General features: G+C 40.3%; 2 protein-coding genes across 2 annotated transcripts in view; both read left to right on the top strand.

Annotated features, from left to right (window-relative positions):
• The window catches only part of nckap1l (NCK associated protein 1 like), a 32861-nt gene extending 28449 nt beyond the window's left edge, over nt 1–4412 (top strand). The window contains exons 30-31 of the mRNA XM_015959112.3: nt 3153–3242; nt 3491–4412. Of these exons, the coding sequence (XP_015814598.3) occupies nt 3153–3242; nt 3491–3607 (207 nt within the window). The 3' untranslated portion in view covers nt 3608–4412. The remainder of the gene's footprint in view (nt 1–3152; nt 3243–3490) is intronic.
• A 3635-nt stretch (nt 4413–8047) lies between these two features.
• LOC107385307 (dual specificity calcium/calmodulin-dependent 3',5'-cyclic nucleotide phosphodiesterase 1B) lies at nt 8048–24956 on the top strand. Its single transcript, XM_015959109.3, has 14 exons — nt 8048–8240; nt 9874–9987; nt 12234–12416; nt 12689–12755; nt 12876–12992; nt 13262–13402; nt 16612–16712; nt 18661–18786; nt 20309–20410; nt 20506–20626; nt 22149–22230; nt 22491–22608; nt 24327–24463; nt 24806–24956. Exons 1-14 carry the CDS (start codon nt 8188–8190, stop codon nt 24901–24903), a joined length of 1560 nt encoding a protein of 519 aa, XP_015814595.1. The 5' UTR covers nt 8048–8187; the 3' UTR covers nt 24904–24956.
• The last annotated feature ends 1299 nt before the right edge of the window (nt 24957–26255 follow it).

Here is a 26255-nt window from a genome sequence, read left to right on the forward strand (position 1 = left end):
CCAAGCGCGGAGTGACTGACGCCGGGCAGACTGACACGCGGTTTGATCTAGGAGTCAACCGTATAATGACTGGAGAGCACGGCGACTCCAAAAGGTAACAAGCTGACTTACTTTGAGTCGGCAGGGTGAGTAGCACGGGCTGATCTGGTCAGAACGGGCTGAGTGATCGGGTTGGATCTGGTCGGAACTCGGAGCACAGTTCGGTTAGAACGATGACTGAGTGGTTTGGCGTTGAGCTGTACTTCCTTCTGTAGGTGTGGCGGGTGACGTGGGCCGGAAGACTGGCGCTGGGAATGCTGGGTAGTGGAGTTGGGTTGGCCTGAGTGGGTGTGTGGTCCTCCCCCGGAGGATGTCGAGGGTTGTGAATGGGGCAGTGTTACACAGAGACAAGACAGAAAAATAGTCAAATAAAAACAAGTTAGTTTTTGTACCTGGTGGTTGCTACAAACAGGCACCATTGAAGGTAATCAGAAGTGAGGAACAGAAAATGAAATAATTATTTTAATGTTTGGAGCAGAAACTCTGAGAGGCTGCAGGTGCATCAGTGAGTTTGCAGCCGCTGCGTAGGGGGAGGGGGGGAGAGGGCTGAAGCAGGGGAACAGTAAAGATGCAGAAACTACCATTGTTAAAAGAAATGTGTTTAATTTTGAAAATGTGGGCTCAATTTTATTTGTCAAAAACTCCAGCGACCCAACCCGCTTCAGTTGTATGATGTCATCAACGACTAATCAAATTTGACTCGATTTTCAATACTTGACTGTCGACTTTAAAACAAATTAAGTCATGCAGGCCCTAGTTCCTGTGGATGTGGATGAGGTTCTGGTGGTCCGTCCAAATGGTAAATGGGTCCGGGGTACCCAACAACCACTGCCGCCATTCCTCCAAGGCCCATTTAATGGCCAGGAGCTCCCAGTCGCGTATGATCTAAGCTCCAGCTCTAACAGAAAGAAGCTCCCAAAGCTCGACATCGCTCCAGTTTGCCATTTCAATTGGTTCTGTTTAAAAAAAGCTAAACTTACACAACTACCATACCATACCATACAATACCATACCATACCATACCGTACCATACCATACCATACCATACCATAGTTTATTTATATAGCACATTTAAAACGCAGCATGGGAGCTGCCTAAAGTGCTGCACAGGCTAAACCAAAGCACAACCAATCTAAGCAACTAAAACAGAAGATAAAAATAGGGATTAAAAACAGATAAAACACGAGGAATACTAAGAACACATTAAAACAATAAAAGAATAAAACACTAAAACGAGTCACTGTCTAAAAGCCAAATCATAGAACTGGGTTTTTAAACGAGATTTAAAAACCGCCAGGGATGGAGCCTGCCAAACTGTAATGGGTAACGAGTTCCACAGCTTTGGGGCAGCATGTACAAATGCTCGTTTACCCCATGATTTGTGTCGCAATCCGGGGCGTGCAATGCAGCAGAAGGTCAGCCGACCTAAACGTGCGCGGGAGTGAGCAGGTCAGAGAGATAGGGAGGTGCCAGGTCATTGAGTGCTTTAAATGCAAAAGTCAATAACTTAAACTGTACTCGGAAAATGACAGGGATTCAGTGAAGATGTGCCAGGACAAGGGTAATATTGCTACGTCGGTCCGTATTTGTCAAGACCCTGGCAGCAGCGTTCTGGACGACCTGCAGCCGATTCAGGGCAGAGACCGGAGCACCAACTAGGAGGGCGTTTGCATAGTCCAGGCGAGAGGTAATGAAGGCATGGATGGCATGGAAGGCAGTTTATCTGTCGGGCCATTGAGAGTTCAGCATCCAGCTTTACCCCGAGACTTGTCAGGCACTGTTTGGGGTTGAATGTTAAAAGGTCACAAACAGGGTCAGTGACATGGTGGTTGCGGGAGTCAAAGACAATAGACTCAGTCTTCCTTTCATTTAACTTTCAGAAATTGGATGCCAGCCAGCCCTTCACGTTGTCTAAACATGCAGCCAATCGCGAGCCCGCATTCTCCTCATCCATTGCTACAGTTGCCGATCAGAGCTCGGCTGCAGTTCCACATCAATGACACCTTCCTCTGTTGTGCCAGGGCATAATTATGCATTCACAAGTTCAACATTGCACCAATATTACTATCAAGCATGGCAGCACGAATGCCACAAAATTCCTGCATCACCATGCCACCACAGCACATACACAAGACACAACATGGCGGCAGTATTACGCCACAGTGTGTCTTACAAAAGTAGCTTAATAAACATTTTGAATTTTGAGTCAGAAGTACCAAAGTAGCTAACTCTGTGGATACGTTTAGCTGTAAATAACCATAGAATGTGATAATTCTGTAAGTTTAAAAAAATTTTAAATGTTGAAATTCTTTCTTTTAGGGAGGAAAAACACTTTCTGACTGGCACCTCTCAGCCTAGCCAGTACCTCAACTAATCTATGTTTCTCCTAACTGAGGCCAGTCAAAGAGCTTTCTGCAACAGGTTACAATGTCATCATTACTACTCTTTTGACAGAAACATATTGAAAGCAACGTAAATGCTGAAAATCACTCATCTATTTTCACAGGTCATTTTCAGATTGTAAAAGGAACAATTTATTAAAAAGTAATTTTTTGATTTAAAAATAATCAAACATTAATTTTGATGTGCACTCCACTGGGTTTATGTTTACATCTACCGGCCAATAGAGGGCACCACTGCAGGTTGCCAAACAGTTTGTTCGGCACAGCGAGGCTGGCGCTGTGGAAAATGGTGGACTTGGCAGGTCAAGCAGCTGCTTCTGAGCCCTGAAGATGTCGTTATCATTCTCAGAAGAGGAGCGACCATAAAAGATCTAAAACCAGAGTGAGTTTAGGTGAAGCCTACAACAGATGAACCCAGATTTAAAAATTTCAAGTATCGGCAACAAACCTGGAATCCCGATGGCTGGAAACCTTGTTTGGCTGTTGCAGCTACAACCTCCACACACTAGATGTCGCTTTGGTATTCGTGTTCCACATTCCACCTTTAAAGATCTAATATTGTGATTGGAGTTGTCCGGTTAGAGTGTCTTTTAGTTAAAGAACTTTTTCAAGACACTGCCAGACCTTTGGCCCTTTTGAGATCATAAGCAGCATCATAAAAGTATTGCAGATGTTAGATTTGTCTCCTTTTAACTCCTTGTCCTTCCACAGCTGGCCTCCTCCACTCTGCTCCAGCTGGGACAAAATGTGGAAAAAGTGGAGGTCAAAAACAGAGAGTCTGTCTACCTGCTCCTGGATATGGTAGGATTACTACAAATTACTGATTTAAAAAAACTCCTGATCATCTTTGATGACTCAGTAGGAAATAAATGAATGAGTGACATTGAATTAATTGAAGAAGTTTTGTAATGAGATTAATTTATTCACTTACAGAGAAAATAAAGTGTTCTGTATAACTGATGCAAAAATAAATTAGATCAAACATACTTTGTTTTTCCATTTGTTACTTGAAAGTACTCAAATGTGTTTTAATTCATTGATTTTTGCAGATTGTGGAGGAGTCTCCATTCTTGAGCCAGGACATGTTGGAGAGCTGCTTCCCGTACGTTCTCCTCCGAAACGCCTACAGGGAGGTGCACAAGGCCTTCGTCATCACTGTGACCTGAAAACTTTTTCTCTAAATACGTTATTGACTCAAATTGTTATTCATATCTCACTTGGATGCTTTTATTTTATTTTTCCTGTTATGCAGGCTCCAAATGGCCTTTCATGTGAGTGAGCATGTTTCACATAAACAAAGATCAAACTTCATGCATTAGATCTGTGCAGCTTCCATCAGCACCTTGAAGCTGTGTAGTTTTACTAATGGAAACTTAAATGATTAAAATCAAAAATACATTTAGCAAAATCTGCCTTTAGATATTAACCATTCACCCATAAAGTTCGAAAAATCATCACACCTCCATCACTAACATATTTAGTATTTTCCTCATTTTTGGTATTATTATCAATTAATAAAAATAATGTTTTTTTTTCTTTGGTCTGAAATCAACATATTATGTCTTTGCATGAAAAGTCTTCTCTTTCTCATATTTGATGAAGAATTTAGATGAAGCACTTGAGTTTTTCATGAGTAAAAGTTGCTGCTAATTTTAGGCAAACCTTTTTATGATAATCTTTTGCACAGAGTGCTGTCTCTTCAGTCCTTGTCCTCAACGGGCTCTCCCGCTCGCATTCAACCAGTGCTGCAGCGGCTGCGTGCACTCAGTTACCACTCTGGAGATGCATCTGTGAAGAGTGTGTGCATGCATCTGTGTAGGTGTGTGTATTCAAGGTTTCTGTATATTTGCTTCCTCAAGAGGCTCAAGAGGTTGAATTCCCACTCAGGGAAAATTTGTCTTAAAACATTCACAAAAACAAAAAATATGTGACAACAGAATAAAAAATACTAAACCACAAGTTTGATGACCACAGCAGTGATGCAAATGTTTGACCTGTGGATATAAATAAGACACACACTCATCCTTTTGTTGTGCTTTATTAGTGCTCAGAGAGCAGTTTGCAACCTCAGGTGGGAGGTTGGCTTTTGTTGTTTTATCATTATCCAATAAAACATCTAAAAGCAAGTTAAGGGGGCATTCATCCCTCTTCTGTTCAGAATTCCTCTGCTTTATTTTGTTTTTAATCAGGAGGATTTATTTAGTAAAAACTAAATGTTCAGTTATGATAAAAAAATCCAAAAGCTGCTGCATTTATCTGTAACACCAGTTCAGTTAAACATGGCAATGAGAAATAAATCAAACTCCTTTTACCAATCAAATGCACTTCAAAAGAAGAAAGAAGCTTTTAAATTAGATGTTTAAAAGTGATTCTAACTTAAAATGACGTATTTCATCATGACATGCAAGCTGTGGAAATACAAACACTTTGCTGTTTTGATTAGCGTTGTGTTGTTCCAATAAACTTGTGCTTGTCATCAACAGTTCCCGTCATTTTTATCAGGTTTTACAGGCTTGATGAGCCAGACTTCTGCATGAAATCTTCTGCAATTTTCCTCAAAAGTGATGCAAACCATTTCAGATCTGAATTTCACAAGCCTGAATAATCTTTACAACATTAAAGCTAACCTGATTAATTCTATCCAGAAGACCGCTTCAGATGGTCCAACGGTGGAAAATCCGGCTCATTCAACACAGAAGCCGACCTTATTCTCTGCTAGAATTTTTCAGAACCAGGTTGATCACTGCTTCGTGATAGACGTATACCTCTGTAAATAATGAGTTTATTAGACCCATGCAGAAAAGACAATCGTCTACCTTTTCTGCATGTTGAAGCTTCGCTGAACTCTTCCCTCCTCAGCTTCACCGTGCATCCTGTCCCGACACCCTGAGGGACGGTTAATGATGGAAACTCTGGTCCCAACGTACAGACTCTCTGTTGATGGTGTTGGTGACACACTGCCTCTTCTGTTGAGTTGTTAAGCACTAAGGTCTCTCCCTCACACACATTAAAATACACAGAGGAGCTCTGAATGTGTGTGTGTGTGTGTGTGTGTGTGTGTGTGTGTGTGTGTGTGTGTGTGTGTGTGTGTGTGTGTGTGTGTGTGTGTGTGTGTGTGTGTGTGTGTGTGTGTGTGTATGCATTAAAACACATAAATTACATCAACATACACCACCAAACAAACAAATGTCTTGAATTTAGATGATAATTCAGACATTTAGTCATTCTGAAACTCTCCAAAGAGGTGACGCACAAGCACACACACACACACACACGTTCTAGAACATCGTCATGACACGGACATGTCAGATACACAAGAGTTCATAGAAGTGTGCGTGTGGCGTCACGGGCAGCAATGGAACGGTAAGGCTAACATGATTTGTGTTTTGCTCAGCATTAATTGCTCTTAATGCGATAAATACATTTGACTCTTTATTTTAAAATGTTATTTGATCAGTGTAATCTGAGGCATATTTCGTATTTTGTGTATCTGGAGTAACTGATGACTGAGTTTTATTTATTTTCTGCTAATGGCAGGTGGTATCTGCCCATGCAAATCATTTACCTGGCTGCTATTTAAAGGTTAAACTTCTGAGAGGTCAAAATTAATTTCTAAATAAAACATTTCTAATATTTTTAAATCATGTGGTTCAATGAGATTTGACCCTTGCAAGTTTAACTAAAACTCATTAAAAAACTTTTGATTATACAATAATTATCAATGTAAATGTGTATAGAGGATTTCTGGGAACTAAAGAGGGAAATTTCCATATATGTAGATTGAAGTTTCATCCTGTGACATAAAATTTCACTCTAAATATTAGTTCTGCAGTCATGTAAGGTTTCGATTTGCACAATTTGTATAAAATTATGACCTTTTTTTATACAATGTGTCACATTTTGAGGAAAACATCACTTGTGTGTGATGAAATTATTTTCTTCTGAATAATGAGAATAATTAAGAAAGTCCCTAATTTAAATATGCATAATTTCAGTGGAAAACACGTACTGCATTATGCAGTAATTCAGCCTCAAACCAAGTTTGTAGCTGCTGAAAAAGGAAGGTTTTGTGGTGGAGTTTTGATATTTGCAAAACCAGAAACTGTAAAACTCAACTCCAGACGTTCCTGATTTTATTTAACATCTTCACTTTCTACGGTTGCTAATGAAGTTAATCATTACCAACAACACTTCTTGTCTTAAACTTAGTGAACAAAACAAGCCCAATTATTCCGTTTGGGGCACTTTTTCTGTAGAAACCTGAGTAAAACAAAACACAGAGGAAGAATATGTTGTAATCTAACTGAACCGGTCTCCTTATCAACCACATCATCAGACAAGAACAAACACGTCAGAGATGTCTGAGTTCAGTCAGAATTTCTTCACACTCTTGCCAAACCAGAAATATAATCCTGTGCTCTTTTTCTTATATCTAATGCAGCCAACGTTAAAATGTGATGCACACGCAACATTTTCCCCCTGAAAGGATAATTGTCTCGGGTCATTTTGTGGACAGAGAGTCTGCTTATCAGAGAGTGAAACTATACAAAAATGAGAAGTTTGCAAGTCCAATACATAAAAGCCTTTCGCTCTGCTGCTTTTTGTTACTCAGATGTATCTCACTTATTTTCTAAATATGTTGTTTTTTTCCAATGCTGTTTACTTTTAAACTAAAGTGACACAAGAGACACCAATCAGATGTTGTAATGTGACTCCTCATTTTTACACTATGTTGTGCCATGGCAGAGAGCACGGGAGCATGAGAGTCAGTCTGACCCGACAGGCGATGAAGGAGATGGACAGCAGGCAGGGGGTTTCCCAAGCCACGCCGTCGTACGGCTCTCACAACACTCTCTAAATAAAGACTAGTAACAGATTTAGGATCCAGAATTGCAAACGTGTTCAAAAACAACTTTTGGTGTCTCCAGTGATCATCTGCTTCTCTGTGATGTCCTTTTATGGGGCCCAAAGGAGCCCAAACATCTTTTTTTAGCAGGATGTGCCCTCTGCACTTCTCTCAAAACAACCAGTTAAGTCTTTATTCAGAAACCATGGCTGAAATGTTTCTTTTATTTTTTTTTAAATCTAAATAGATCAGTTGGATTATCACATGAAGAAGTTTTATTCTACACTTTCTGCATGTGCAGAATAGACAAGCGTGTAACTATGGAGTTGTTGTGGATGGCTGTCGAGGGCAACGTTTGCCTTCAGAGCCTCTGGTGGGTTTCAGTGAAAGCTTCCCTGTGTAGTTCCATGATTTGCGGCTGCGGTGGAAAGTTCTCATTTGGGATTTGGAAACACATGGCTTGAAAGCCTCGCAGTCAACACTTCATCAGCGAGTGAGGTCAACCCTCTCACACTTCATACAACCGGCGTACACAACCACACAAACACTCACTCACTGGCTGAGAAGAAAGACTGCAGCTCTGTCTCTATCCCACTATCACACACACACACACACACACACACACACACACACACACACACACACACACACACACACACATGTGCACACACTGACACAGTTTGGGTACAGAGTAACCAATCAGAGAGAAGTGGAGTAGGTCCCTCCAAAAGTGGGTGGGAGAGCTGCTGAAAGTGCCTCACATAAAGTTAGAGTTGGTAGTTTGGAGAACTTTTCATCGTACTACCTCTCAGAAATAATTGTCTATTTTGACCATTCTCGTTTTGATCTTTATATTTTTGTTGAACTCTGGGGTCGATTAGAGGGCAGCTAGAGTGCGGAATGGCTGAACTGGTGCGAATCCGAAAGAAAAAGCTGCAGATACCTATCTCTAGGTAAGACGTGGGATTAGGAGTAATGCAGGTTATTTTAGATGGCTGCACTTTACTCCTCTGTTGTACTTTACAACATGGGTGCATCTTCAAATAGAACACAGAGCTGTTTGTTTTTTTGTTTGTGTTTTTTTTTTTTGTTAAAAGTTGCATTTACCTCCAGTTTATATTTGCTGAAGTGGAACCATGTGACTTAAAAATATGCTGCAGGTTCACAGATATCAATCAAAGATGTTATTTTTGCATGTACCTCAAATGAATGTTCACTTCTTTCTTAGAACAAGAGTTGTTTTTTTTTTAGTTTCCACTTGTCTGTTCTGCTGAACCCTTGTCTCACACATGCTTCTGCGATGGGAAACAAAATGTGTTGCAGAGGAGGGTCATGTGGTTTTGTTTTGGTTAACTCAGTGATGTGCCAGTGTGTGCAGAAATTAGATCTCCAATGTTTGCTAAGCAACTTTAGGTGTAGTTTCTCATGCAAAGGGTCATTTATTCATGGTCAACAGTTAATGCATTTGATCTGATACAAGTTCTAAAATTGTCACTTGAGTTTTAATTTGAAGAGTTCTTGATATATTAGCAAAATACTAAAAAAAGAAAATGTGCTGACAAAGCAGATCCTTCGATGTTTGGGGGATAGATACTCCAAGAGAGTGACACTTGGCAGTGTAGTGATTCAACAAAGTCTGAGCCAAAGGAGGGTTTGTTTACCTTTTCTATAAACAACGTATCACGAGTGCACTTGACGAGTAATTTCCTGTAGATGGCCTGACAGAATCTTTCGGACTCCTAACTGTTAAAACAGAGAAACACAGCCTTATCGTGAAAGCTTATACTTGAGATTGAAAGTGAGCCATGACATTCAGAGGCTTGCTATTTTTATGACTCGACAGCTTTTAAAAGCCCCTGCCAGTGTGATAAACACTCCAAAAGCTGCTAGCGTCTCATCCCTGGGAGCTGGCTTCGCTGTTTGGCCCTGTGCAGCCTCAGCTCCACATGAGTAGTCAGTTACAAAGCTTCAGAGGAATTATTCGTCACATAAACACGTTCATGTGTTAAACAAGTCCTGTTTTAAACAGAATTTAAATACAACTTGCTGATTTTGGATATAGGAAGTGATTTCAGGAGATGTGCAGCTTTTCTTTCATAATTTGATCAGACATTTTGAACTTGCTCTCAAAACAATGTAAGATTTTTTTTTCTCATTTTACCAGATAGTTTATTTAACATCCTAAACATGGAAAGTTTTTCCTCTCATGGAAAATCCAGGACTAATGATGCATTTTGTTGCCGGTTGTCTTCGGACTGGTTGGCACTCAAATTATTTCCAGATGATTCGTTTCTGTTTGTGGGAATTTCTAGAGCTGCTGTTAAAGGACTTTGTGGATTGCTTTGCTCTCACTCAAAACAAACAGTTTTGGCCATTTTCTCTCCAACATCAGATCATTTTATAGAAACCTGTCACACAAGGTGCCCTGCAGGGTCTCAGGACATTTCCAAAATGCTTTGACTTGTTTTGTTTTATGATTATTGTTGTTGGTAGGTTTGGAGGAGATATCTATATTTTTATTTTGGTTAGCATCACAGAACCAGAGGCTGATTGTGTGTGTGTGTGTGTTTTATTTTTTTATTTTAGTCTTAGGAGTATGCTGAAACAGCTGGACGAGAAGGAAGTTGATTTTGAGGAACTAAAAAAGAATTTGAACTTTACTGCTTCGTTACTGGAGGCCGTTTACCTCGATGGAACAAGGTAAGACAGTTTTACTTTATGTTTATCATAATGTAAATGAGGAATATAAAAAATAAGTCTGATTAGTGAAAACTGTCTACAAGAACACCTGCTGAGCTTTAAGGAATTAGAACAGGGCAAATTGATTTAGCAGTTTTGAAAAAATGATTAATACTAAATTAAAAACATCCATCCATCCATTACTATCTGCTTATCCTGGGTCGGGTCATGGGGGCAGCAGCCAAACAGAGGCCCAGACTTCCCTCTTCCCAGCTCTTCCAGGAGAACCCTTAGCAGTGTAGGGCAAGTTACTTCAAAACTGTAATGCATTATTTATTACTTGTTACCTTCACTGTTAAGTAATTCATTACATTACAATATTACTGATTTTGAAATGTAAGGCATTACACTACTTTTGCATTACTTTAAGTTACTTTCACCAATACAACTTCAGTATGAATCTGGTAATCTGACGCTCAGTGAGCTCATGACATATATGTGGAAAGTGATGTGGTGTCTGAGCTAGGATTGCTGTTAAAAACAGTCAGATATAATAACAGTGCTTTAAAATGATTGTTTATTAAATAAAAGCAACAACAATCTGTACTCTCAGCACGCTGCCATCTTATATTAACTGAGCAGGGAGTGAGGTGGTGGGGGCTCCAAGCGTACATTCGCTTTGGTCCCCAATACCTTGATACGGCCCTGGATGTGGGACTGACTTCTGGGGTGATCTGATTCTATCACATGTATAAATATTAAATGCTTATATGTTATTGCTTTTCATTGGTAAAAATGTGTATTGGGGATAAATCTACTTACTTTTTTCTTTTCAAGCTCTTTGTTTTGTTTTCTTGATTTTATTTGAATAATTTCCTGCCCTTTCTCTCTCTAACCTTCCTGCATGCTGCATGTTTTCTCCGTCTTCCAGAAAAACTGTTTCCTAGATTTCCTAATTTCTAACTAATCAGCCAAAGGGATCTACCGAATGCCAAAAAAAAAAAAAAAAAAAAAAAACATAAATAAAAGCTTTATATGTGCTGCGCTGCAGCAGCAATGTGTTGAAATCACCGGGGCACAGATTATGAACTCAGCTGAAAAGCACTTGAAGTACCAGAGAATATGGGCTGATATAAATCATCGCAAATGAATTACTTTGTTTTGTGGAGCGATTTTGTGAATATAACAGCGGCCGCTCGCAGGATGCAGCTGGAGTATTTGAGCCATTATCTCTGCGTCCTCTCTGCTCATAGAATGCCCGCAAAGCTGAGTCCATAAATGACGTCATATATGTGGATACTGGATTTTTTTTCAGGCTTCCTGTAATTTGAATTTTTAGGAAACCCACATCTTGATTCTGGGTTTAAATATGCATTGTAATTACTGTGTTACTGACAATTGTACCGAGTAAATATTACCATTTTCTTTTCCTCTAATGCCTTACATTACCACATTACAGCAAAAAGCAATGCATTACCGTAATTAATGACTTTTGTACCGCGTTACTCCCAACACTGACCCTTAGACATTCCCTGGTCAGTTGAGAAACATAGTCCCTCCAGGGTGTCCTAGATCTTCCTTTGGGTCTCCTTCCATTTGGACATGCCTGGTAAACCTCATCAAGGAGGCGTCCTGATCAGATGATCGAGCCACCTCAACTGACTCCTCTCAACGTGGAGGAGCAGTGGATCTACTCCGAGCCCCTCCCAGATGACCGAGCCTCTCACCCTATCTCTAAGGGAGAGCCCAGACACCCTAAGGAAAAAAATTTATTTTGGCTGCTTGTGTCCATGATCTCGTTCTTTCGGTCACCACCCAAAGCTTGTGACCATAAGCGAGGATAGGAATGTACCATGCCTTAGTCCTGAGAGGAACATGTTTCTTCAGATTCATGAGTGACTGAAGTGTTTTGATCTCCAAAAGTCAGTTTATTCAACAAAGTTCTGTTGAGAAAACTAAAAGACAGAGCAGTAATTAGACAATCATGATGCATCACCTGCAGAGGAATGATAAAAATCAACAAACCGCTAAATGCACCACGTGGGGTTAGGGTAGGAAAATGTTATAGTGGAAGAAGATGGATTGCCCTGGAAGTTCACGAAGCTCATATTTCACTTTTAACCTGAGAAAAGAGTGAAAACTGTTCAATGTTTATCCTGAATTCTATGATCCACAACTTCATCTAATAAACTGACTTTTATTTTCAGGAAAAAACTTCTAACAATCATAAAACATATCATTATTTTATGGCTTGTGTCCTTTCCCAGGCAGTGTCTGGAGTCTGAAGATGACCTCCAGCAGCTACAGTCGGACGGCGTGCCATCAGAGGTCACTGATTGGCTGGCGTCCACCTTCACTCAGAGGATTCGACGGCCCGTTAGACGCTCGGATGAGAAACCCAAGTTTCGCAGCATTGTGCATGCGGTGCAAGCTGGGATATTTGTGGAGAGGTGTGCTAATGTTTATGTTGGTCTTTATTCTTCCTGTCAAACCAAGAGGAAGTTGTCAAATAGTTCTTCAACTCATTCAGGCTTTAATTCCTACAGCCACAGTAAACGCCCACAGCTACTCTCCACCGTGAAACATTAGCCTTCCCTTTCCTTTCAAACATCCTTCCAGGGACTTTAGAAGAGTCATATAAACAACTTCCGAGTCAAGTTTGCTGCACAGCATCAACATCTGAACTTAAACTGAACTCAACATAAACATTGCATTATTCCAGGATGTTCAGGAGGGCTTACACCGCGGCCATGCCAGACCAACCAGCAGAGGTCGTAAACTGCTTGAGGGTAGGTCTCTGCTGATCATAACTCGCTCAGGGTTTCAAATGTTTGCTCAGTAAATCCCACATCTCCTCCAGGAGTGCATTAGATCACTAAAGCTGTCCCTGTTCCTCTGTCTCTCTGCAGGATGTTGATCGCTGGAACTTTGATGTGTTTGCTCTGAACTCGGCCAGCTCTGATCACGCACTACGGACTCTGGTCTTTGAGCTGATCACCAGATACGAACTTAACAGTCGTTTTAAGGTCTTTCGGGTTTTGATGATATGATATCAGTTTCCTGTTGACACAGTTGTTCCATATGAATTCAATGTTAAATGTGTTTATGGATTGAGTGTCCCATGGTGACATAATTGCTGTGGATTTAGTGTTCTTTGTGTAAATAGAGGAAAATCTGGCGTATGGATTATTTGTGGAGATCACATGCACCATTTAGCCATCCATCTTAACCTCATTACCTCAGTCAGCTTATTTTGATTTTATTGAGCGTACTGATTGTGTAATGCTGCTTTCAGATCCCTATCTCGTGCATGACAGAATTCCTGTCTGCGCTGGAGAGAGGTTACTGCAAACACAACAATCCCTACCACAACCACATCCATGCCGCCGATGTGACTCAGACTCTGCACTGCTTGCTGCTGCGCTCCGGACTCGTGGTACAACACACTCACCACAAATATGCCTTCATTGATCATCTACTTTAAGGCCTCTCTCTTATTGGTGCCAAAGTCTATTAAAGAACAACACAACACTTTACATCTTCCTGTTCCAGGGTTTCAAACTGCAGTTTTCTAAATAAACACGTACATTTAGCAAAACGAGGTATAAATAAAGCTGTTGCTTTTACTTTTAAAAAGAAAACAACAACTTCTGATATCTTTAGGAGTCATTTCACAGATCAGTGCTCTTGGGGACCAATGTCTATTTCTAATCGTGTTGAACAATAGTGCACACTGACCACTTTGCACAACGGTATGAATCATTTTTGGTCTGCAACTCTGGTTTTCTGAGAAACTTCCATCCATTTAGCCTCTGGGGTGTGGAGGTGAAAGGTTTAAAAAGAAAATTAAAACACACATTTTATTTTGTAGATCAATTACAAATATGTCAGTATAACAGAACACACAGTCCCCTCATATTCTCGCAATCCACCGAGCAGAAATCTGCTGGTGAGTCAAATCGTCATTATCAGCTTTCCAACTTCAGTCTGCACATAATGCATTCAGCTCTTCATTATCTCAACAGTGCTCAGCAGTTTGAGCAAGGAAGACCAAATTGTTCTGCAAACTTTCTCATGCATAGGGCTGCATTTCTATAGTGGAGGAGGCTCTATGAAATTCATGTGATGCTCAGATGCATCAAGTTGCTCTAATTTAAATGTTGCCTAAGAAACAAACAAAAAATAAAAACCTAAAATCCTGCAAAACTTAGTAACATTAATATCAGTTTGACACAAATGTCCTTCGAGTTTGAACTGAACAAATTAAAGCTTCTTGAAAGATGGATAAGGCTATTACCTGGTGATATTTATCGATATTTACACCTTTTCTTGTAGATGACACAATGATGGCATAAGAATATATCCCATAATAGCTTATGTAAAGGGACAATTTTTAAAAATGTAATGTCCATATTTACTACATTTGTATCCATTTTTGTGGATGCAGTAAATAATATTTAAACAGACCATGACTGAAGAGAATAAAATACAGACAGACACAATTAAATTAGAGATGATGTGTTGTGTGGAAAAACAGGAACACTGTTGGGTTATTTTTTAATAATACCAGGTCACCTTAAAGAGAAGTCAAATGCACAGAGGATTAGTGCAATAGTATTGTTCAATTCTACTTTGCAAAGTGGAGAGATGAAATGAATACATACCCAAGCATGGTTCACAAGATCTCTCAGCGAACATTCGTTCTCCGAGGGTATTTTTAGCAAGCACAGACAACACATCACATCACATTCCTAAACTGCTCCGTAGAGATTCAGGTGGAAAGCTGTTTAACGTAGGGAGTAAAAACAATTCCACAACTTCCTCATACAAAACCAGGTTCAGTCAACATGCTGTTTCCCATGGGAGTATAAATGATAACACAGACCAGCGTGGTCTGAGGAAGGTCATTTTCCTCCCTGTTGAGACGGGAAAGCTGGCAAAGGATAACACTTGCATTTTAATGATGCAACAGGTGTTTTACTTATAAGGTAGCTATGATTTTAAGCAGTGATGTCAGCGAAAACCACTCTTTCTCTATCAAACATCTTATATCTTCAGTTTCAGCTGTTTTGAAATATCTGTTTGATTTTTAGGTACGGTTTAAATTTTCATTCTAAACTAGATGCACACACAATCAATCCTCAAAGAAGAATCTTTAGAAGGCCTTTAAATGTGTAGTTCACTGAAGAACTATTTTTAAATTATTCTTTCTGAAAATAATGGGTCACTCTGAGTTTGTCATGCAGGCTGAACATGAAATTACTCTCCTACCTATCTCCTGCATTACCATCTCTGTCAAGCTTATCAAGTTTGCAGTCAACACCACCGTCATTTGGACTCAACTTGGACAGGGATGAGTCTGCCAGTAAAGTGGAGGCCGAAGGTTGGTGTCCTGTTGCAGCCACAACAACCTGTTGCTCAATGCTCAGAAGACTGCGGAGGTTGTTGTGGACATAGGAAGCACACAGCCCCATTTCCCTCCATAACAATCTGACACTCCCATCACAATGGTGGACTCGTATTGCTTCCTGGGTACCACCATCACCCAAGACCTCAAGTAGGAGCCCACCATTACCTTCATCAAGGCCCAGCAGAGGATGTACTTCCTGAGGCAGCTGAAGAAATTCAACCTGCCAGCACAGTTGATGAGGCAGTTCTACACCGCAGTAACAAGTCCATCCTCATCCCATCATTCACTGTGTGGTATTCTGGAGCTCCCATCAGGGACATGAAGAGACTGCAGCGTGTTGTGCACTCTGCTTAGAAGGTCATTGACTGCAAACTTCCTTCTATAAAGGACCTGTACACCTCCAGGACATTGGGGCATCTAGGTCGGATCACAGCTCACCCGTCTCACCCTGGGCACAGTCTTTTCGACTTGCTCCCATGTGGCAGGAGACTCTGATCCATTCAGACCAGAATGTCTCACCACAAGAACAGTTTCTTCCCCTCTGTGGCTGAACTCATGAATGACAATCGTAGAAGACTGAAGAGAAAGCAGAGTGGCTGGTTCATATACCCGCTGTTATCTATTATCAAACTTACCAAGAATTTCAGAAACACACGCTCTGAGACGCAGAGTATCTGAGTGTAGGGACAGGGTTAGTTATGTGTCATGCGTTCTTAACTTAGCCTTACTTCTTGTCTGGTGTGTGAACAGATAGTGATGACCTCATCTAGTAAACATACTAAAACATTGAGCACATTAATGAGACATTTCATTGCTTATCATTATACATGGCAATATGTATTGATTTTTAATTATAAAATCTTCTTTCTTCAATTATTATTTTTTATTATAAAATAATTACTTTAATCATGAAATCTTCTTTCTTCTGGGAATAAAGAGTTCATTTTAAAAGGAGTTCTCTGTGAAGAACCTTGGGGAAAGAATGTTACTGTTCATCTTTATTATCTGTTGGAGTTGCGCTCATCTGATGAAAATGCTGAGTTGTGCAGACTGACACACTCCTGACAAGGGAAGACAGACAGCAGACATGTAGTAGCCAAGGTTATTTGCTCTGGCTGCATATGACCTGTGGGATCTTTAAAATCAGTCCATTTCATAACATTACAGTGGTCTAAAATACATACATTTATGCACTTGTTATTTCTGTTTCTCTTTCCTTTCTTTGGTCAATGAAGAACTGGCTGACAGAGCTGGAGGTCATGGCGTCACTCTTTGCTGCAGCTATTCACGACTTTGAACACACAGGAACCACAAACAACTTCCACATCCATACAAAGTAAGCTTTCCTTGTGGAACACAGCTTATTAACCTTGTTTGTTGTGCATTAAAACAAATCTCATGTATAAATGAAACATCTTGTTGTGTGACTAAATAGAATCAGAGGAAAGTTTTTTTAATGCAGGAAAAATGTCTCTTTTAAGCTTTCATGAAATTTTGGGAAAAGGGAGGGAGCACTCTGGAGCAAACGTCCTCGTAGAAGGAAAAATAGTATTTTTAGCCTTTCTAATGCAGTCTCCTGGCACCCATCAACTCTGGTCTTTATTTTGGGATTAGAAAACAATGATGCCTTATCGCAACTAAAGTTTAAACCAGCTCCAAATTCTAAACAAATGACTTTCTCAAAATCAGAAGAGAAATCTGTGATTTTACACACACGTGATGGTGACTGAACTAACCACTCCCTTCTATTAAGGAACAAAATCTGTGTACATTTGTTTTTCTAAAAATATCTACATATAATTGGAATGTAATTATTCTAAACTCTTTAAACACTAATCTAATTACCTACTTGGCAGGGCAGTGCAGTACTTATTTTGTTCCCAAACATTATTTTAATAACTTAACATGATAAATACACCGCCAGGCTAAAATTAAAAAGTTGCCACCATATTTAAAGGTCACTCTCTAATGTTTTGTTGGACTGCCTTTAGCTTTGATTTCAGCCCGCCTTCACAGTGGCAATGTTTTGATAAGCTTCTGATAAGGTTTATCTCCATCCAGTGCTGCATTAATTTTTCATCAAGCACATCCCAAAGATTCTCAATGGGGTCTGGACTCTGTGGTGGCCAATCCATGTGTGAAAATTAAGTCTCATACCCCCTGAACCACTCTTTCACTATTTGAGCCCGATGAATCCTGGTATTGTCATTCTGGAAATTGCTCATGGTATCAGAGAAGATGGAATAAATTGATCATTCAGGATATTCAGGTAGTCAGCTAAGCTCATTCTTGGAGCACATCCTGTTGCTGAACCTAGATCTGACCAACTGCAGTAACCCCAGATCATAGCACTGCCCCCACAGGCTTGAACAGTAGGCAGTAGGCATGATGGGTGCATCACTTCATCTGCCTCTCTTCTTACCCTGATGCACCACTACTCTGGAACAGGGTCCATCTGGACTCATCAGACCAGTCTTTAAAAATGTGTTGGACAGTTTCTCTGCTTGATGCAAATGATCTGACCCTTCTCAGACAGACTAACATATTTTCCACCACCAAATATGTCTTTCCATGTGGTTGTTTAAGAAATGAGAAGCAACTCAATCAATCAATCAATCAAAGCTTTATTTATAAAGCGCCTTCCTCAACCCTGTCAGGAAGCCCAAAGCGCTGACTCAAACTCAAACTCAAAGCACCAGGTAACTTGTTGCCAGCTGAAATATCATTGCCCATGCAGTAATTATCCAATAGGAGGCTCGTACCTTTGCTTAGTTGCCCAGGTGATGACATTTTTTGGGCCAGGCAGTGTATGTAGTTTATAAAAAATATGATACAATCTGCAAAACTATGATAAACAAAAAATGTTCCTCTTCTCCAAACACAAAGAAAAAAACTTCTAACTGGTGAATTCATGGATTGTATTTGGTATAAAAACTGCTTTAAATCTTAAAGACTAGCGAGGATTCGAACGTAAATGTAATTTTCACAAATTATAACAGCCTGATGAAGTAGATTATGCAAATGAAAATACACAGAAAATTCTCCTAATTACCTCACTAAATAGAATAATTTCAACACAGACTTCTTCTCAAGCACAACATTAATTATTAAAGGCATTCAGTCACAATGACTAAATTATCCCCTTAGGACTTTTCATTCTGACTGCTTCAGCCTTGAATTACTAATAGACTTTACTTTAATGCTCATTACAGTTTGACAAACCTCCTGTTGCTACATCTTCCTGTGTCCCAGTTTCATCTCCTTTTTTCTGTCTGTACTTCCAGGTCAGAGTTTGCGTTGATCTATAATGATCGATCTGTTCAAGAAAGTCATCATGTGAGTGCAGCGTTTCGCCTGCTGCAGGAAGACCAAATGAACATCTTCATGAACTTAACACGGGAGGAATGGATGTAAGATGTATTTGTTTTGTTTTGTTTGTTTGTTTGTTTTTGTTACCATTGAAATATTTCTAGTGATCAAAATTGGCTTAACAGCTTTACTGAAATGTTATTCATCAGATACCAAAACAAAAATGAAAAATAGTGAAATTTTAGGGAAGGCAACACTTGATAATGAATGTGTTTTATGTATGGAATTTGTGCTTCTGATGAAATAATATGCTCAAGCTATTAATATTGTCAGAAAAAGCCACACAGGTCTTTATCTCAACAGAAATTAGCAGATATGGACACACCCTTCTTGGCTTCTTACCAGGAAAGGCTGTTAGTTTAGCATCCAGGAGAGAGCAGAGCTAGTCTTGGCTAGTAGAAGCTAACTGTTAGCATTAGTAACTCCACAACATGACAGAACTCCTTCAGGTTTGTTTTACTAGTGGAGACAAAACTTCAGTGTTGCAGAGTAAATGGAGGCAGCAGAAGAGTCAAGTTGCTGTTAGCAATCAGAGGCAAGATGTTTGCATATCATGAATAATAATGAGTAAAACTCCAAATCCTGCATTTTACTGTCCTCCACTCCTTCTAACTTCTAAAGTGGAGGAGTATAAGTGGGTCTTGTTCACAAGGGATGGAAGAAGGAAGCAAGATAATGATAATGATAATGATAAGCTCGTGTCTCGGTTTACCGGCCAATCTGCATCCAAACCCTCATCTATAGTCATGAGCTTTGGGTAATGACAGAAAGAACAAGATCGCCAAAAAGAGTTTCCTCTGGAGGGTGGCTGGGCTCAGCTGTAGGGATAGGGTGAGGAGCTCGGCCATTCGGTGTAAACTCGGAGTAGAGCCACCGATGCTCTGCAATGAGAGGAGCAAGCTGAGGTGGTTTGGGCCTCTTGTCAGGATGCCGCCTGGACGCCTTCCTGGGGTGGTGTTTCAGGCATGTCCTGCCGGACAAGGTCGACCCAGGACACGTTGGAGCAAGTTCATCTCCAGTCTGGGCCGAGAACATCTTGGGGACCTGTTGGAGGAGCTGGTGGAGGTGGCTGGGGAGAGGGCTGGATGCACTAGTTGAGATGCTACCCCTGCAACCCCGACCCGGATAAGCGGAGAAAAACAAACAAACAAACAAACAAAATAATCGTTTCGATGTTAGTACACCAACAATATAAGTCTAACTACATATTGATGTTGCGGTAAAAAGCTTAAAGGCATTCCTATCATTACTGGAGCTTGAGATAATTTTTATTCAATAGACTAATAGAGTTTCTGGAGTTGTTTGCCTGTTATATCACTGGCACAGTATGTGACTGTCATTCACTGAGAAGCTCTGCAGATATCAGCAAAGATAAACACAGCAGTACACCTTAACGGGCTCCTCTGGCAGTCAGTGTTGCTATGGGAACAGGGAAATCCATCAAGAAAAAAACGATAGAGGTTACAACCTGCCCTGACTCCTCCTGTTTACCAGGTTTGCTTGATGAAATCCCCTCTCGTCATTCAAGGTCCTCCGTGAGTATTTCTGCGTGTTTGTTAACAGGGAGCTGCGATCCCTCGTCATAGAGATGGTGCTGTCCACTGACATGTCCTCCCACCTACTCCAGGTCAAATGCATGAAAGCCTTTCTACAGCAGCAGGAACGGTAAATGGCAGTGCCGCTCTGTGATGTAAAATCAGTAGGTTGCACGACAAATTCAACAACATAAATAGAAAGTGTGTAATGTTTGTCTCCATCAGGATTGATAAGCCCAAAGCGCTGTCTCTGCTACTGCACACGGCAGACATTAGCCATCCATCCAAGCCCTGGGCGCTGCACTCTCGCTGGACTAAATCCTTAATGGAGGAGTTTTTCAGGCAGGTAAGAACCTGAACTGACCTCAGCCGTCAAACTGACCTTTTTCTTTCCAGTCTTTCCTCCTTCATACCTAAGCTCCTAAAATTAGATTCAAGTTAATCAATTTATTTTCAAACAGATGAACAGGCAATCGGAAAAGGCTTGGTTGTTTGTCTTTGGATGACGTTTAAGAAAGTCCCTACAGTGCCACATAGGATAAAACACATAAGCACACAGCTGAAAACTGTATTTTTTATTTTGTTGGATGAAAAAAACTTTTTCCTGTTCCTATCAATGAGAAGATGTCGTTTGAGATTTCTGCTTTGCTGTTATGTGCAAAGAAACGACAACCAGTCCTTCATGCCAGAGGCATACACCTCAGAGTTCTCACTTCTCATGCAGTCACTGATATCTATAATAATTTGTCTTTTGATCTGTGTTTTCCCTTAAGAAAGACCACTCATAATAATTTATGTTCCTAATGATTCACAAAGACGCGCAGTTCTCACACTGACTGGAGCACAGAGCTCATAGCTGCAGCCCCTCAGTCTCATAAAGCCTCCCTTGATCTTTCCTTGACTTTGACCATATCTCTCATCAATTTGTTCAAAGAAAAAAAGAATTTGCTTCATAATTTTAGAAATGGAGTATTCTTTTTTCCTCCCAGTTGATACCTGATGCTGTATATTGTTCTGCCATGTTGTATTTATACGTATCTCAGCGTGAGAGATGAGTCAAACGGCTGAAAACCTAGCAGCTCCAACAGCAAATCAAACGGGGAGAGAGAGAATCAAATGGATTTGTTATTTTTCAGATGTAATAAAACCTTGTACGTAACTCTGCAGGTATGAAGCAGATTCAGAGGGGTTGTTTGAAGATCCTGCAGACTGGGTGAAAATGTTTTCACTTTTATGTAGAAAAAATCAGGAAACAGAACCACACGTAGAAAACAGTTTGATGTCACAGAATTTATGAGTTAATTATGAATTAAAAAACTTAAATATAAAAAACAAACCCTTAATGTCATCATAGTAAGTTCTGACATTAACATACTCAAAAATAAATAAAACTCTTGAGCTCTACATATTTTAGGTAATCATAATTAGCTTAGCATTATTAGTTTAGTATTAATTGAAATGTCACCTGAACATTAGAATATGCATCAAAGTCCCTCTGTGGAAACCATTCAGAAATGAGTGGTAAATTACAAAGCAGTCCTTTGAAAGAACATCTGTGAGCCTCCTGCCATCTAGAGTCTAAAAGGAACCCCACGAGAGAATTATATGTGAACATATTTTAATTTACAAATCAAAACACAGAACTCTGCAGGAGGCTGGGATTTGGCGAGAGGAAAAACAGCATCAAATACTTTAGTTTTCAGGAAATGATTTACTGACAACAGAGCTGGGAGGAATTCAGCTGCATAGGATTAAAACTATAGAAGTTTCAGATGGAGATCGCTGGAACACAATAACCTTCAAGAAGTTATTTTTAGGTGATTGTTTGGGATGCCATTGCATCTTCTCTTGTTTTCTATCTTTGTGAGGGCGATAGAGAGGCAGAACTCGGCCTTCCCTTCTCTCCTCTGTGTGATCGAAACAGCACTCTGATAGCTGAATCCCAGATTGGTATGTCTTATTCAACACACACACACACACACACACACACACACACACACACACACACACACACACACACACACACACATCTTGTGACTTATAGTGTTTATATTCATAACTGATAAAATCACTTTTTTCTCCTTTTTTTCAACAAACTTGTCAGATTCATTGAAATGTCTTTGCAGTTCAGGGAAGCGTTACACAAACTCATTGAAATGTCTCAACTAATTTTTAATGCTAACTAATGACATCACTTTGTTACTTTGCAGGCTTCATAGACTTCATTGTGTATCCCACATTCTCTCTGCTGACAGAGATGGCAGAAAAAATTGTTATTCCTTTGGTGGAGGAGAACCCCGGTCCTTTAGATCCCTGCAATAGACACAGGTACTGATTATTTTTACCTCATTTTTTGTTTAGTGTCTATAATTTATTTAAGTGGTCTCTTAAAAAAACACTTTCTTAAATAGAGAGTAACTGATTTGATTTGGCTTAAAAGTACAGCAACTCGGCGAGAGCGATGAGTCACACGGCTAAAGCAGCTCTTGTTTGTTAGAAAGGTTAAAAAGTGTACAAAGAATGAATGAAAAATGAAAACTTGCCAATGCAACTGTTTGTGGAGCCACATCGTCAGATGTTACATCCTCTGGAGGTCTTCATGGTTTTAAAGAAAGCTGAGCTCAAATCTAGCTAAGTGATAAAATTTGACTCTGGATTTTATATTTTTTACATTTGTATATATTTTTTACAATTATTTGCTATGACATGAATTTGATGGGACTTGATCCTAAGCATGACACAAACATAGGAGCACAAAAAAGAAAAATAATTGACTAAAAAATCATTTTGAGATCTCCTCTTATAACTTTATTAGATAAAAAGTCAGTGCGAAAGATCTTGACTTGCTCCATGAGACAGCAGCGAATGTCTCGGCTAGTAGAAGCTAACCGTTAGCATTAGCAGTTCAACCACACAGCAGAACTCCTTCAGGTTTGCGTTATTTGTGGAGATAAAATATCAGCATTGCAGAGCGAACAGAGTCAGTGGTAGAGTTGTGTTGCTCTTATCCAATCAGAGGCAAGATGTCTGAATATCAGGAAATGTGACTCTAAATCTTGCGGAGGATATTTGGAGCCAAGTGTGAAGCAGCTGGGATGAGGACCAGCACCTCTAAATCTGAGCCCATTGTTCTTGACCGGAAAAGGGTGGTTTGCCAACTCCAGGTTGGGAGAGAGGTCCTCCCCCAAGTGGAGGAGCGAGAGATCGACAGGCGGATTGGGGCAGTGTCAGCAGTGATGCGGGCACTAAATCATTCTGTCGTGGTGAAGAGGGAGTTGAGCCATAAAGTTAGGCTCTCAATTTACCAGTCGATCTATGTCCCAATCCTCACCTATGGTTATGAGCTTTGGGTGATGACCGACAGAACGAGATTGCGGATACAAACGGCCGAAATGAGTTTCCTTCACAGGGTGGCCGGACTCAGCCTTAAGGATAGGGTAAGGAACTCAGACATCCGGGAGGGACTCGGAGTGAAGCCGCTGCTCCTTCGCATCGAAAGGAGCCAGTTAAGGTGGTTTGGGCATCTGGCCAGGATGCCTCTGGACGCCTCCCTCGGGAGGTGTTTTGGGCATGTCCTGCTGGCAGGAGGCCCCCGGGTCCACCCAGGTGTACCTGAAGGAAATACATCTCTAGGTTGGCCAGGCAACGCCTGGGTGTCCCAGCTGAGGAGCTGGTGGACGTGGCAGGGAAGAAGATTGCCTGGGAGGCCCTATTTGGTGCCCTGTGACCCGGACTCGGATAAGTGGAGGAAGGTGAGGTGAAGAGACTCCAAATCCTGCTGTCTGCTGCTCACCTCTTCTCCGGCTGTTTTCTGCTTCCTGAAACAAGAGCGCCAGAGCTTTTTTTCTCTCAAAGATCAACTCACAAGGCACTCATTTATACTCGAGACCACTGCAAATGTATTAAACAAATGAGTAACCTCAATGCACAACCCTGTTGATATTTTACACAGTAGTTTCTCAGGTTTTTCACTGAGCTACGTCTTCGTGATGACCGTAGTCCTTTGTGATGAATTCTGGGTAGAACGTTCTGTTGTTTGTCTACAGTAATGTTTGGAAGGAGAGCTCCAGAGGTCTGCAGTGGAGTGTGGCACACATCACAGCTGAACTGGTGAGTTTCCGCTCCACTTGGACTCGACACACTGAAGACAACAAGATCAAATGGAAAGAGAACGGATCGAATGGTATGTTCGTGTTGGTTGCTGTTGTAAAATCAGTTTTATTAAATGCATTTCGGGTGATTTTAGTTTGAAAACTGGCAGCATTTCTTTGGTCGTGTTAAGAAAGTTCATATAAAGGTAAACTCAATTGTATGAAGGCCTCTACTACAGAAACATAATGGATATGTTGTCATAGGATATCAGTGATTTGGCCAGAACAAAGCCATATTGCTCCATCACACTGATTTGATTTGTTTTATAAATACATTTCAGAGCGACCTCATGTAGAGATTTACAGTTAATGCTTTTATCTTTAATCTGATCAAAGATTTTCCGATGCCTTTTCCAATTTTCTTTATCCTCAAGGATTTTCTGACTCCAGTGTTGCAAAAGAACAGAGACCCAGACAAGAGAAGCTGCCTGAGAAATCCACGCAAGACTCCACTGGAGATACACAACATTAGACGAAACTGCAAATATCCACTTTTTTTTTTTTTTTTACTTTTTATAAAAAGAATATCACAAATCTTTTTGTTACGACAATATTTGTAGCGGGAAATAATGATGGGGACTAAATGTTAAGATCATCTTCCAAAGGTAAGATGCTGTGCAATAAGGGGAAAAAATGTCCTTTTGTCTTATTTTAAAACTAGTAAACAGTTATTTAAATAGAAACTGTACATGCTGGTCATGTTGTATAATAGAGCTCATTATGGTATTAATTTAAGTTGCCACATAAACACAGGAACATTGTTTCTAGTTGTAGTTTCAACTACACACAAATATTTAAACATGCGTTATTAAACTTTAAAAATGGGCAAATTTGGGACTCTTGTGGTTTGTTTTTAGAGCTGTGACCCTCCCTTTCTTTGTCTCCATCTGACCACATTTCTCAAGTTTGAATGACATTGTGAGATTAGTGCTGTAGATCCATGTGGGGTGGATCAGCGAGTCGATGTCTGGGCGTACAGCTTTATGTCTTTCATGTAGAGGAGGTGGCTGACTGTGGTTCCAGTCTTGAGTCGGTATCCATAGCCAGTCTGATTATTTGGCTGAGGGGGTTCAGACCTATGCAGAACGGCAGTGGGGACAGGGTATCTCCTTGGTATGTGCCACATTGGATGGAGACTTGGGCAATTGGTTTGCAATTGGCCTCAAGGGTGGTTTTCCACAGTCCCATTGACTTTGCAATGAAGGCTCTCAGAGTCCTGTTGCTGTTGTACAGCTCCAAGCATTCATCCATGAGTCCAGCATTGAGTCATAGGCTTTCTTGTAATCAATCCAGGCCGTGCACAGGTTTGTGTGTCTGGCATTGCAGTCTTGGGTGACTGTTCAGTCTCCAAATATGCTTGACTTCTCAAATGTTCCAAGACATGGTTGTTTTTGTTTGATTTAGAATAAAATGTGCATTTCATCATGCAGCTTTTTATTGTCATTGGATCTTTATGGAGGTCAAGTACACTAACAGAGGTATCCTGACTCATAGCTGCTTGTCAGTGAGAGCATCAGATGTAGGTTGAAATTGTTACTGAAAGTACTTCTGAAATCCTGCCTTCTTTATGAAAAATGCATGCCTTTTCATGCTCTTTGCTCTCACTATATTGAATTATTAACACAGAAAAATTATTTATAGCACAAAATTGCCTCAACTAAACCCGTGTGTTGTGGAGCAGTGTAAAGTTTAACCTAACTTTCTGCAAATATATTTTATTTGAACATTTTAATAGATCAGATCCCAGTTTTCTCTGGGTTAGGAGTAAGTGGCTGATAGTAAACTGAGCCATCAGCCTGAACAGATAAAACATTCCTACAACGG

Source organism: Nothobranchius furzeri, chromosome 3 (genome assembly GCF_043380555.1).
Source record: "Nothobranchius furzeri strain GRZ-AD chromosome 3, NfurGRZ-RIMD1, whole genome shotgun sequence".
NCBI lineage: Eukaryota > Metazoa > Chordata > Actinopteri > Cyprinodontiformes > Nothobranchiidae > Nothobranchius > Nothobranchius furzeri.